This window comes from Nyctibius grandis, chromosome 2 (genome assembly GCF_013368605.1).
Source record: "Nyctibius grandis isolate bNycGra1 chromosome 2, bNycGra1.pri, whole genome shotgun sequence".
NCBI classification, from domain to species: Eukaryota; Metazoa; Chordata; class Aves; order Nyctibiiformes; family Nyctibiidae; genus Nyctibius; species Nyctibius grandis.
This window is the reverse complement of record NC_090659.1, coordinates 31,099,136-31,114,131: the sequence shown is the minus strand read 5'-3', so window position 1 is coordinate 31,114,131 and position 14,996 is coordinate 31,099,136. Positions and strand designations below refer to the sequence as shown.

The window sequence follows — 14,996 nt, the reverse complement described above, 5'->3', positions numbered from 1 at the left end:
AATTTACCTTCATATAATTTGGGAAATATGCAGTTTGCTCATTTCCAACTGCTTGCTTTGCATCTGCGAATAGCTAAGTTATATCCACACTCTGAGTGGGGGCACTTCTTTTTTTTTAAAATTTCCATGAGCAGGTATGTTATCAGAAGTTTATCTTATAAAATCTCACCCATTCAGTTCACTCTGAATGAAGAAAAATCTAACTACAAAGGAAGGAATTAAAAGAACTTGCAAGCAAATACTACTCAATAGTGCCCAGTGTTAAACAACAGTCACAGCACAGATTTACATGGATGTACTGGGTATGGCCAGGATGAAGTTCATTTTCTTCACAGCAGCCCGTACGGTGCTATGTTTTGCATTTATGATGAAAACAGTGTTGATAACACAGGGATGTTTTAGCTATTGCTGAGCAATGCTTACACAGAGTCAAGGCCTTTTCTGTTTCTCATGCTGTCCAGCAGTGAGTATTTTCAGGGTGCACGAGAAGGTAGGAGGGGACACAGACAGGACAGCTGACGCCAACTGACCAAAGAGATATCCTATGCCATATGACCTTGTGCTCAACAATAAAACCTGTGGGGAAGAGGGAGGAAGAGCAGACATTCAGAGGTAAGGAGTTTGTCTTCACAGATAACCGCTATGTGTGATGGAGCCCTGCTTTCCTGGAGATGGGAGAACACCTGTCTGCTGATGGGAAGTAGTGAATTAATTCCTTATCTTGCTTTGCTTGTGCAGGCAGCTTTGCTTTACCTATTAAACTGTCTTTATCTCAACCCACGGGTTTTCTCACTTTTGCCCTGCTGATTCTCTTCCCCCATCCCACTGCAGGGAAGGGAGTGAGCAAGTGGCTGTTTGGGGCTGAGCTCCCCTACCAGGGTTAACCCACAACAGTGGTTTAGAAATAACTTCCACACAGAAATAATCATCTTTCACTGCAGAATTTGTCATATCTAACAGGTTGACTTTTTTTTTTACAAGAGTATCTCACAAGAGTTAAGCTTTACAGCACTAAGCACAATATCTCAATGCTGCATTTAGTTGGAAATTTAGCACAGAATCTGCAATAAGATGGAGTGTTTTCCACATTATCACTAACTTTAGTGTGAGAAGGAACTAAGATTCTTTTAGGTGTATGTTTTTATTTTTACTCAAAAAAGTCAAACAAAAAATAAATCAATTTTACTCAAATATAAATCAAATTAATTTCAAATCAAACTTATTCAAATATCTATCAGGTACCAAAAATTCATATAGTTAACAATGAACAAAAAAAAGAGAACATATATATTCCCTGCCTCTAATATTTACTACATAGCAATCAATCCAAAGCAAATTAAGCCAAAGCTAATAGGATACAAGCGGTCATTTGTATGGGCTATTCTTCAGATTCTAGTACTTTAAATTGTATGTGATTAGTAGAGCAAAATATATAATCTTACAGAAGAAGAGATACTGGTTAACAGATAACACGCTATTATCAAAAAAAAAAGAATGTCCAAAAGCTTTCAAGAATTTTGTTTCGAAGAGAACAAAGCTTTTGGCTGCATAAAAAGCAGCATGGCCAGCAGGTCAAGGGAGGTGATTCTGCCCCTCTACTCTGCTCTCGTGAGAGTCCACCTGGAGTACTGTGTCCAGCTCTGGGGCCCCCAACATAAGAAGGACACGGAGCTGTTGGAGTGAGTCTAGAGGAGGACCACGAAGATGATCATAGGGCTGGAACACCTCTCCTATGACAACAGTCTGAGACAGTTGGGGCTGTTCAGCCTGGAGAAGGGAAGGCTCTGGGGAGACCTTATAGCAGCCTTCCGGTACCCGAAGGGGGCCTACAAGAATGTGGGAGAGGGACTTTTTACAAGGGCATGTAGTGATAGAACGAGGGGGAATGGTTTTAAACTGCAAGAGGGTAGATTTAGATTAGATATTAGGAAGAAATTGTTTAATTTACACACACACAGAAATAGTGTGGCCAGAAGGACTAGGGAAGTGATCATCCCCCCGTACTCGGCACTGGTGAGGCCGCACCTCAAATACTGTGTTCAGTTTTGGGCCCCTCACTACAAGAAAGACATCGAGGTGCTTGAAAGAGTCCAAAGAAGGGCAACGAAGCTGGTGAAGGGTCTGGAGAACGAGTCTTATGAGGAGTGGCTGAGGGAACTGGGGTTGTTTAGCCTGGAGAAAAGGAGGCTCAGGGGAGACCCTATTGCTGTATACAAGTACCCGAAAGGTGGTTGTAGCGAGGATGGTGTTAGCCTCTTCTCCCAGGTAACAAGCAATAGGACAAGAGGAAATGAACTTAAGTTGCGCCAGGGGAGGTTTAGATTGGATATTAGGAAAAATTTCTTCACAGAAAGGGTTATCAAGCAGTGGAACAGGCTGCCCAGGAAAGTGGTGGAGTCACCATCCTTGAAGGTATTTAAAAGACGTGTAGATGTGGTGCTTAGGGATATTGTTTAAGGATATTGTTTAGTGGTTGACTTAGTAGAGTTAGGTTAATGGTTGGACTCAATGATCTTAAAGGTCCTTTCCAACCAAGACGATTCTGTGATATTGTGAGGGTGGTGAGACACTGGAACAGGTTGCCCAGAGAAGCTGTGGATGTCCCCTCCCTGACAGTGTTTAAGGCCAGATTGGATGGGGCTTTGAGCAATCTGGTCTAGTGGAAAGGTGTTCCTGCCCATGGCAGGGGGGTTGGAACTAAATGATCTGTAAGGTCCCTTCCAACCCAAACCCTTCTATGATTCTATGAAAAGAGCATATGAAAATGAACACAAATTGTGAGAATGTTAGAAAACTGTATTTTCTCAATAGGAGAGGAAATATCCTATCTCTGAAAACCTAACTACACTGAAGCAAGCTATAGTTTTGGTACTGACTTCACTAGAGCCTTGGTAAAGAGCTCTGTCATTTCTGTGTTTCCTCCTATATTTATTTGCTTGTTTATATTAACCACACTTTTCTCTGGGACTCTGAACACTACCTGAGCTCTTATTAATAGTACAAGGAGGAACCCAAAATACAAAACTGAGGTACAACCCCACTAAATTCCAAGCAACTCACCCACACTTATAAAAAGCTTACGCTTTCAAGAAAGAAATAACATCTTGATTTCCTAGTCATCCATTATTTTCTAGAAAAGTACCACCACACACGAAATACTTGATCACCTTTCAAAAATCTTTCCTCTCCTGAGACATTGAGACACAGATATGTTTTGCATTTCATCCTTAAGGCTGCAAAGTCTGTTAGAGTTTAAACAATTTACAAGGTTTAATCATTGGGAAAGTTTTGCGACCTTTTCACAATCTATTTGCAGCTAATATTATTTAATATTCTTGCATTTGGAATAGATTTTTTTAGAAGATGTTTGGATACAGCCTCTTTAAAATCTAAATGCTCCAAGCTCCCAAAGAAAATGTGGAGCAGCTTGCTCCTCGAAGTCCCATAAAAATATTTCTGGAAAGAGCAAAAATTAATTTATGGGCAGAATATCAAGCTCTAATTCTATGAGTTGATTAAATTGAAATTTACTGCAGATCTTAATAATGCATTGAAAACAGTCGTAGTTTAAATAATCAAACAATATTTCATCACCAGAAGTTTTCAGTTCAGCCTTTAGCCAAATCAGACACAGATGTCAGAATATAGTGAGATAAATCTCTGGGGTACATACGTGCTCATGTGGATGAACTATACTACCTCTTATTGCATACAAAAACTACTCATCTAAAAGGATGCTAGCAAAATGAAAAGGTAAAAGAATCAAGAAAGAGTTAAAATCTGATTTATCTGGCCTAGCTTGTCAGGCAGACACTGACAAATGAAGGCTGATGGAAGGAAAAATACAGCAACGTCCAGTTGGCACTTTCATTCTCTCATGTGGGTGAATTTTCTTTTATTTGTCTACAATTAGGTTTGTTACTCCTCAGCCATGCTCTTATGTTCTAACTGCAGGTTGCCGAGCATATAATGAAGTGATTGACAAGAGTTGACAGGTTTCCTATTGTCATTCAGAGCTTACCAAGGACAAAACCCGAATACAAGTTATTTTTAAGAATAAAGAGTTTCATAAGTTTTTAAGGATGGCCTATTTTTATCTGCCAAAAATTAATGCAATGTGCTATTTTAAATATATGGCAAGTGACCACCATGGTCACTAAACATGTATAAATACTATACTCAGAGAGTTCAAAGCTTCTTTAGCAGTATAGGCAAAAATCAAGGTTGTGTAAACCTTGGAAAAGAGGATTCAAGTGTAGAGGAGTACAGGAGGGGTATGTGCTGATCTAGAGGGTGAGGAGGGAGTAAAGGGAAAAGATAGGGAAACTGAGTAAGCAGGAAGAAAGGATCAGTGCAATTGCAAGATGGCTGCAGTGCGAGGCAAGGTGGCTGGAAAACAAAGTGGTTCTTAATACTGGCTGGAGAAGAAGATTTGGATGGGTCAGCATGATTTCAGTGAGCTAGAAGTGGGAACAGGTATTTCTGCATTTTGTCAACTCATTCCCTATCTGGACTGTCATTTCTCTGTCCATTCCTTAAAACACAGGGACATGCATTTCTGTTTATCCCCTTTGCGTCTGTATCATCTATAGTCACCTATATCTGTCACAATCCCCCTGGAAAACTGTCTTCCAGGGGAAATGACAGTGCTGAGACAAAGACCTGGAGGAATTATCAGGAAGTAGAGCTTTAACCTCCTCCTATGGCCTGAGGAGGTATGCTGACTCCTAAGGCTTTTAGGAGGTAAGAGGTGGAGAAGCAGGCACTATTACCTCCCTCCTCTCCCCTGTGCCCTCTCCCCATATCCTTCCTTCCATCCTGCACATCCTGAGCTCTCCTGAAGAGGTAAGGAGCACCGTTAGCAGATATTTATAGATCATGTAGGATAAGGTTGTCTGTTCAGGTTGGAATAGAGCATCTCCAGTTCCTCCTTTAACAGCAGAGGAATTGGAATCAGACTCAGCACCCCGGGTCATTTGATCCCAAAGAGTAAATCAATGCAATGACAAAGAATTTGTTGAAGTAAAGTATTAAATGCAAATAAACCCCACATAAATTTATACAGTGGTAATATGCATATTATTAAAATAAAATCCATAAATGCAAAAGAAAAAAATATGCGCTGTTAGCTCAATGTATCCATTTATTACACTATGCAGCATGTTCAACCAGAAAAATACAGAGGAGTATGGAATGAGGTTGGGTTGAATATCTGTATTTTCATTTACTAATAAGTACTTTTTTATGCACCTTTTACATTTGCCATCATTATTTAAAAAAAAAAAAAAAAAGAAAAGAAAAAAAGGCAGAGGACAAAAGATGCCGTTTCACATACACTTTGACCCAAACTAGTTAATGCGTTTTTTGACTAATTTAAGAAGATTCATTCTACAATCAAAAACTAAGTGCAGATGTTGAGAATATAATAGATAACTCAGAAGGTGAAACAACACTTAAAATGCAGAATTTAACAAAACCTTAGCCATGGGACTACAATCACAAAGCCTGTATGCCTAGCAGATAGTGTTAGCCACGGTGCAGAACACATCTCCCTGTTGAAAAATTCAAGGGATGAAATTAGACAAAGAGATACCAGAGGATTTTTAGCAGACACTCGCTGTCCGTCAGGCCAATTGCTATCAAGGTCTTGCATGTATAGCCAGTGAATCTGTAACTTTCCAGAGATCCAGAGCAGGCCAAAAGCATTTGTCCTGAAGCTCTCCACTATCTTTAGCTCCTCACCTCTGGTAAGTAGACATTGTTTTCATAGGATTATCCAGAAAATATAATAAATCTCATGATAATATATATATATATATGGACTGAATGAAAAATCAAGCAAATTCAGAAAGGCAATGATTGCAAATGAAATGTCAGCCTTCTGCCCAACATTGAGTTCTCGTTATACAAATGCTGGTTGTAACTCCGTATGAATTCCTTGGACGAGCAGGTAACTATTTTGAAATTATCTATATTTGCTCTTTGGACAAACATTGAAATAAAACGTTAAAATACTTTGAGGTTTTTGAGTTTGTTTTTCAAAATACTGCAAGTTATGCATTGTAGCATTTCTTTTTAAAAATTTACTTGAATTCAGTTCAATCATGAAGCTCAGGAGAAATATTTTCAACTTAAAATTCACTTGGGAGGAGATAGGCTGGGAATTTTTTTTTTAAAAAAAAACCAGTACTCAAGCAGTTTTCATAGGAGACTGAGAAAAGAAAGTTGAGATACACAATGTTTTCCTAATTATTTTTGTTCAACATGAGCTAGTAACTTTTAGTATTCTCTCACCAAAGTGCTTTTTGTTACACTAAAGTTAATGTATAGGAATCAGAGCTAATATGCACCTTATTAAATTATTTCCAAGATTACTTTGTTGAGTGTTTAAATACAGAAGTTACACATATGCATTTACTTACAAGCGCTAATTTGTATTTTCAGGTTACTACGCTGTAAACATATTTTCACTTTTAGATTCTATTCATAAGCAACCTTTCCAGACCATTTTTCTTTTATGCAATATTTTCGCACATCTATACAAGTTTCTGAACCATTGCTCAAAGCTGTATGTAACTCTTGGTAATGATCTGACACACCACAGCTAGAGATTTCACTCTGTGGTCACATATTGCAAAACCACACTCCAGTTACATAAACACAGATACCATAATGGTAGTTAAACAAGCAGAGCCCAGCAGTCACAACATACGACACTACTGCTTTTGACAACAGATTCAAAATGTTCCTACTAATACTGGTTAGGTTTTGTTATTCACCACATTTTTTTCCTATTTCAAGGACTACCAGCAAGTGAATGCTTAGGAAAGAGACTCCTTATGCATCATTTATGCCTAAGAAAAAGAAACAGGAATTAAAATAATTAAAAAAGAAAAATTATTGTGAGAAATATATAGGCAGTAAAAAAAAAATAAACACCTACAAACCCATATAAATGTGATTTTTGCTTTTTCTTTTCTACATCTTTCTAACATCAGTTTGGCATTACTCTGGCTGTATTAAAACCGCCACAATTTTGTAGATCACAATCTAGCATGAGTTAGTGGTATTTTCAATTGTGAACAAGGTTACTGAGTTAAATAATAATCTTTGAAAAGTATTTCAGTAGAATGATACTTATTATATGCAGAGCTATTTACTTGTTTACTTGGAGTCTGTTATGAATAAGGGTAGCTCATCATACATGAAGCATAAACAAGGTAAACCTAACTTGGTATGACTTCTTTTCTCTAAAGACAACTAGAAAACTCATAATTAAAATTATCTTTGGTTCTATGCCAAAGATAGATTCTATGCCATATATAGAACTGTTTCTTTGTAAAATTATGTTTTTTTACTTATTTAACTTCTGTAAAAATGACATTAACTTCACTTAATCTCAGCAATGTTACCTGATTAAAAAAAACCCCAAAGTACCACAATATTTATTTAGGTCAGAAAATTGACTATAGTTTTTCTTATATTCTTTGTTTTCTGGAAAACCAGTAGTCAAAACTCAGAATTAAAGGACATAAGTTATTGGCAAGATTTAAATATTCTCCAGGGATTTTTCTATCCACTAAAACGTTACTGTTCAATTCATTCTGCAGCATTTCTCCTCTTTTAAAATTTCGTCTTTGAAATTCACTAATTCCACTGTGTCTCAGAAACTTAAAATGTTTTCTACAGATGAGTATTTAATATATCATTAACTGAATATTGCTATTAGTAATAAAAGCTATCAAAAGTACTAACTACTTGTTTTCTTGCTTAACTAAGGTGGTTTTCTCTGGACTGCACTGCTGGACAGAAAAGAAAAAAAAAGAATCAGTATATTTTATCATGCTAATTGAGCAGGACTGAAGAAATCTGTAAATTTAAATTTTTCAGAAGACTTAGATGCTTAACTTTATAAAAATACTGACCCATAGATTTCAAACACTAAACAGCAAAGCAAATAATCCATAGTAATGGCTAAAAAAAAGCAGCAACTAAAAACATATTAACACTAGCCTATTTGTAAGCTTTTCTTATCTCTCCCTTACTAGAAAATATACTTTCCATTCTTTACATATTTGGGTTTCTAAAAATTATTTTAGCTAATGATTTCTTGTTGACTATGTCACAACACAATAAAACTTACTTATTATGTGTGTATGCACACACATACATATTGGATATAAGTAGTTGTTTTTTTGACCGTAAAAAACCCTTTAACTCCTGCCTGAAGTATTTTTCTAAAGCCTTAGCACACCACAAATGTTACATGGACTACATTTAAAAAGTTCAATCTGACTGTAACATGTTGCAGAATGTTAATTTTATCTTTGCCACAGTTGCAGTACGTTGTGATAGGAAAGCTTTTACTTCTGTTTTGTCTTAGCCAGTCATTTTGATTTTTATATATTTAAGAAAGCTCTATTATTCTAGTTCTGTTAGGCTGAAACCTGACTTCTGAATCTAACAGACTTTTGATGTTCTTCCTGTAAGCAAAAGCTCTGGGAATATCTAAGCAAAATTCTCAATAACTTGGGGTCCTATCATACATAGAATTGGGATTAAACAGGACTATGAGGAAATAAATATTTAAAGGAAAAGAAAATTGAGAGAAATTAAGAGAAAAAATTGGTTAGACTTTCTGAAGGTATTTTTTTAAGCTGTCAAACAACTAGCGAAGCAGCACTCATCCAGAATTCCCCTTATTCTTTTTCTTGCAGGTGAAGTAAACAAATCTCAGCAGAACAGTCGGTAGGAGAAAATAAAGGTCAGTGCTTGCACAACTTCCTTCAGCCATAATTCTGGAGCTTCACAGATTGTTGACGCCGTAGGCAAAGCTGTTTCAAAGTGTAAAGTATAGGTCTATATCCACGTGTTCTGAATAACATATCCCTAAAAGGTTTAAGTATGTTAAATTTGGATGGCTGATCAGAATAAATACATTGCAAAGTGCTCATGTATGTCCTTAAATATTCTATTAGGGAGGCAATGCAGAAGCAACTATACCTTCCATTATAGCAACATTTGCCACCTACTTAGACTCTGATTAGCTGACTTAGTCAAAATAAGCTTACGCTTAAAGATAACTACATTATTATCAGGACCACAAAAATAATTGCTTTGACCACGACAATAATTGCTTTTTGAACTAAAACAAATTAGATACTCTATATTTGCTTTCTTGTCCGAATTAAAACAACAGTACTGATGGTTAACAAATGAGTTTAGGAGAAAACTTGATTACTGTCCATTAAGGAAGTATTGGAGTTCTCCCTAGTTTGGCAAACAAAGCAGTCACAGAACGATGAAGCTAAACAAACCCAGCTGAGGAAAATGTGCAGGCTTTTAACTCAACCATTGAAGTAATTTACCACAAGATGTGGATGACTGTCCACACCTGGAAATTAGAAACCAGTCTTGTTTTGGTTTGTTTGTTTTTGAGAAAGGTGTGCTGCAGTTCAATCAGGAAGTAATTCAGAAAACTGAAAGGATTATATAGAGCAGGTCTGGCTGAATGATCAGAGCAGTATCTTTGGACCTTATATTGAACAAACTATACTAACTCTATGCATGTCTCTGACAGACAACAAATAGTTGTCTGTTCAAAGTCAGCTGCAGGTTTGCCATATATCATGCAATAGCTATAACTGTTTCTGTATAACAGGCCTTTCATATAAAATTTTAATATTCCAACAGTATATGAAGGCTTGTTTTAGGACCTCTTGTTTATATTACATTTAAAGTGGAGACCACCCTATTAGAAGCTTGTGCATGTTCTCACCTCAATAACTGCTACACAGCTTGCTCTGCTGTTAGACCAGTATCTGCTGCTGTTAAATGGATATCCCCCTCCTTATACACTTCCAGCCCAAAGAACCGCCAAAGTACCATGGGAAATATGTCTCAAAATACTATGAAATTGCCACAGACTTGAAAGAAGCAAGGCTACCCTCAGAGAACCCAACAAGCAAGGCAGAAGAGGAGCTAGTGCTGTTTGGATCAGGATTCAGACAGGTCTGAAAAGGCTAAATAAAACTTCCTTACATCAAAATTCACTCACTGAGAGAGGATATCTCATATCCATGTTATCCTGCAGAACCCCAGCTTTGCACTGAGAGAATACGGTTGTATTAACAGTTGAAAAGCAACTATTGCTTCCTAGGATTCAGGTTTACTTACGTGTCTAAGGACTGTTGCAATACAACCAGCAAAGCTATTAAATTTGAATGCTCAGGAGTTACAATATGCACATCTTCAGCTGTGCATTTTTATTGACAAAGAATGAATAAACTGCTAATAAAAACAAAGTCATTCAACGTAAACTGAAAGCAAGACCAGGAAAATGGGCTTCACTCTAGCCACATGTCACTAGTACTGAGAGAAATACTAGTGAAAAAAGTACCAGCATGTAAAAAACAACCACATAGTAAGATCTGAACTTCAACATGTCTACTCTGAAGGCGACTCTTGACATGGCTATATCCAACGGCTATGACTGTAACACCAATAACCTAGACAACAGTGCTGGCAGAGCTGTACTGAAAACAAAACTGTACTGTTAAGTATTTAAATCTTTTTGTGTGTTACAATGTAGACAATTTTTGTAGTATTTTCTTTGCACCGTTTTGTAAAATTGGAAATTCATGATGATTTCATCTAAGTTTGTGAAGTATGAATACTAAATCATGCAAAATAGCTATCAGAATGAGAATAACTCCAGGTCAAAGAGCAAATGCACAGAGAAGTCATACTGTTAGCTTGGAAAAACAGAAAAGTCCAGAGAGTTGTAAAAGACACAATATGAAATATATTCTAGACACATGAGAAGCCACACTGGAGGTACATGGCAAACCTGGAAGCGTTCCAGTATTCACAAGTAGCAATAGAGTCAAGAAATTCTTATAGACGTAGATTTCATGCCTTCCCCATGTATATACATAAGTATTTCACAGGAGCAGTCTGTATTATGCTATTCTTGATCAGGGAGATTATGTCAATGTGGTAAAAAAATATTCAACACTTAAAGAACTAAGATCTATCCTAATACTTGAAATTGGAGGCTTGCAAATATGCTTTTCAATGTTGATTTATTTGGACAGTTGTTTTTTAAAAATTAAAAAATCTGTAACTCTTTATAGAAGAAAACTGTAATTAAGGATTAACAACATGAGTGAAGCAAATATTGCTACAGATGTTTTTTAAATCCTGTGAATACAGAATCCTTTCTCTACTTTTATTTATTGAGAAACAAATGCTAAATATTTATACAGTATTTGAGAACACTAGAGCAAAAGACCTTGTTGAATACATCCCTTCCACAGGTAATCATACAGATATACTTACTTTTTTAAAGGTAGCATTAGCTCTACAGGATAGTAATTTAAAAATACACATAAACCTAACCTTGTCAACAAGGATTTGAAAGCATGTGTATGCATATGCTTGACCCAATGTAAGAGAGCATGTTAGCATGGGTCTGAAATATGCATTTGAAGTTGAGTATAAAATTGTGTAATCATTGTCATGAAAAGGCTGCATTCCTGAATTATATCTACTCATTTTTGCTGTGTGTTTTGTCATGATTAACAGTCTTAAACCTCTTACTATGCTTGTTCTTAACCTTAAAAAAAGTTATAAGAATCCCATTTGCCATCAGATATATCTAATATAGACTCTTTAACGTAAGAGATTCTCTCCCTGAAGAAAATTACAGTCCGGGTAAACCATCAGTCAACAACATTTTAAGATGTTAAAACTATGTCTTTTAAAGGCAATCCAGACAGATGACATGCACATAAAAGCTAACATGCTTCATATGCTTACAGTCCTTATATTAGTATTAAAAACTAGCTATTTCATCTATAAACAAAACTGGTCAAGCTTTAAATCTAAGTGATCTAAATTTATCCATGAAAGAAATATGGTAGGGTCTTTCACAGAGAGAAAGTTTATTTGACTTTCTTTGGAGTTCTTCATTGTTCCCCACCTCTCTGGACATAGATGATTTCATCCCACTTCGGGACTTCAGATTTTTTTTATTTTTTTCTATTCTTTCAACAGTTTTTCAGAAATATTCGTGTCACATCACCATATGAGGACTGAAAGAGCCAAGCAGAACATTTCTTTCACAAGCAGTATGAAAAGCAATACTGTTATAATTTGCAGCAATTTAGCCCTGCTTTTATTTTATATAAACTTTAATGGTTGAATCATTCTAGAGATGAAGGAAACAGAATGGAAAAATACAAGAAAAAAAAAAGGATGAATCATCTAAAAATTTTTGTTAAAATATGGGAAATAAGGATAGACAATATTCTTGAAAGCAAAATTCCATCACTTGTTCAGTATATATACAGACATTTGCAAAGAGCTGTACTAATTTTATCTTTTAGAAAGGGAATGAATGTCATTGCTGTACTTGTTCTGTCAATTATAGGACTGCAACAGGAATTGAGATTCACTATTTTATATAATGTGATTGTATGACATAAAAAGTGTTTTGGCATTAAAACAGATCCTTAAAAGAAACTAAGTTAAAGTGAATGTAATAAACACACTCAGCAAAACCACACATCTTCAGAAGCAGATATTATTAGATTTCATGCAAAGCAAGAAAAGATTTAAATATTTGCACTTTTTTCTTTTTTCACTGAAAATTGCATCATCAAAATTAATGCAAAACTTAGTATCTTCTGTTTAATCCTTATCTAGACGAACAAGATGCTCAGCTACTATAACCTAAAGAAATTTCATGGATTTCAATAAACTATTGTATTTTAACTATTTCCCCAGTTTATGGGAAGATAAGCTCATATATGCATAGATAAAATGCAAGACCAAAAGGTCTAAGTATACACCTAGCAGGCCAGTTGATTTTAGTCAATACTTTTCATCCTTAATTTCTCTGTCCTCATTCAACCCATATACAGGCATTTTTTTAATACCTAAATACATATCAAGGATCAGATTACAAATATTCTGCTCAAAATACTAGACAATCAGCTTTATTCATTACTGGAATGTTACCTGTGCAGTTATACATCTTTCCTTGTGATATGAGAATCATGATATGGCCCTAAGTATTCTGATTTTCATGTAGTCATATTAACTTGAATGAAATAGCTTAAATGGTCCAACATTGATATTCTAAATTTTAGTTTGCTTTGTATTAAAATTTGATGTATCAACTGCTGGGGCTGTTGTTTTGTGTGTATGACATGGCAAAAATAATAATTACATTTATATTTCACCTTGGAACCATTGGTTCTAAGCTGCCTTATCACTAGAAACCATTTAATGAAAAAGAATAAAAGTTTTCCTTAATTCAGAGAACTTTGAACTTCTGGGGACTATTGCTGACTTCTGTCTTAATGTTATATTGTTAATACTAACTATACAGCTAATGCTGCTACTGACTTTGTGACCACTAAATATCCTGATGCTTTTTTAAAATGGAAGAAATCTTACCTTAATATCAAAAGCCCCTGGCTGACCCACTTTGTTATAAAGCTCCAGCTGGTTCTTGACAGGCGTTACCCACAATATCACCTGATTTAGTTGTTGATCAAGTTCAATGAAATCCTTTAGCAGAATCTCTATTTCTTTTTGTTTCTCTGGAAGATCTTTGGACACCTGAAAAAAATACCAGAAGTCATTTTTTTGGTGAAATTTTTTTAGTAACATAAAGCAATTTAACACTACACACACATATAAGTATATAAAATGTTAAAATACAAGTTTTATACACTCATAGGAAGAAGGGAAAGAAAGAGTAGACCCACCAACCAAATTATTATGGTAAGTATCTTGCAAGTGAGTCAAAACACACTCTCTCCTAAAAAAAACCCCCTCACACTAAAAAAAACCAAAAAACAAACCCCCCCACACAAAAAAAACCCACACTAAAACCAACCACATCCCAGCATCAGGTTTCTCTTTTTTTTTCTTAAAAAAATTGTTATCTCAGTATATGAAACTGTATTAAAGGTCAATTTTTAATCAGGAAAAGCAACAGTGAAAATATGAAACTGATTGTTCAAATAATATCTAACCTTTCTTGATCTCTTGAATCTAGATATTTATAAACATGTGTTTTCTTACAAGGTGTTTAGAGTTTCCAGTTGAGTCCAAATATGCATGAGCAAACACATATAGTGAAGAAAAATAATGAAGAAATATATCATCAATACTGATCGGGCCACTTGGTTCTCTGAGTTGCATTCAAAGAAGTCAGATTTTTAACTAAGGACATTCTTCTGTGCCAAGAATATTAGAAATTAAGAATCAGTGATTGGCATAGTTCAACAGCACTGAAGCACTTGGAGGAAATATAGGAACAGGTTGGAAATAAATAAGCCAACACAAAGTTCCATGCTGTCCTTCCCAGATTGTTTTCTATAGCTAGAGAGGTGAGGTGTCACTCACTATACTACACAATCGGCAACATTGCAAACACATACTAGGGGAGAAACCATCTGTACTTTAAAAAAAAATAATTCACAAGAGCCAGTATAGGGCCTGGGCAGAGACAAGAAACAATGGCAGTTAATTATTAAAATCTGTCAAGAAGTATGGTTAGTTTTCCACATCAAGAAAAATAATGTTTCCCAATGTCCATTGTTTTTAAGCACATTTTTACTAAAGCGACCCTCTTAAAAGTAGCAAAACATGAGGTTTCTAATACACACAATAAAATATGAATTCCATGTAAAGTTAAACAGCACTAATGGAAGCATTGCTATTATACTGGCCAGCCACAGACGTATTACTGCTGTGTACTAGCTTGTAATCCCTAACAATGGTATTTCACATAAGACAATAAATCTAAACCCATCAGAGACATAAAAGCAATGAAGGTTACTAAAACAAAACAAAACAAACAAAACCAAAAAACCACCAGCTGAGAGAATGGGAAGAACACAACTGTCTCATGACACATACATTTCTTTACAAATTTGATTTGAAAATCCTGATTTGTTGGTACTAAAATAACCCTTTTA

The 14,996-nt window shown here is 35.6% G+C and overlaps 1 protein-coding gene across 1 annotated transcript in view; it reads right to left on the bottom strand.

The window, feature by feature from the left end:
• DMD (dystrophin) overlaps positions 1 to 14,996 on the bottom strand; it is a 1,374,504-nt gene that overhangs the window by 426,415 nt on the left and 933,093 nt on the right. Inside the window, 1 exon segment of the mRNA XM_068422827.1 lies at positions 13,465 to 13,629. Coding sequence (XP_068278928.1) covers positions 13,465 to 13,629 — 165 coding nt within the window.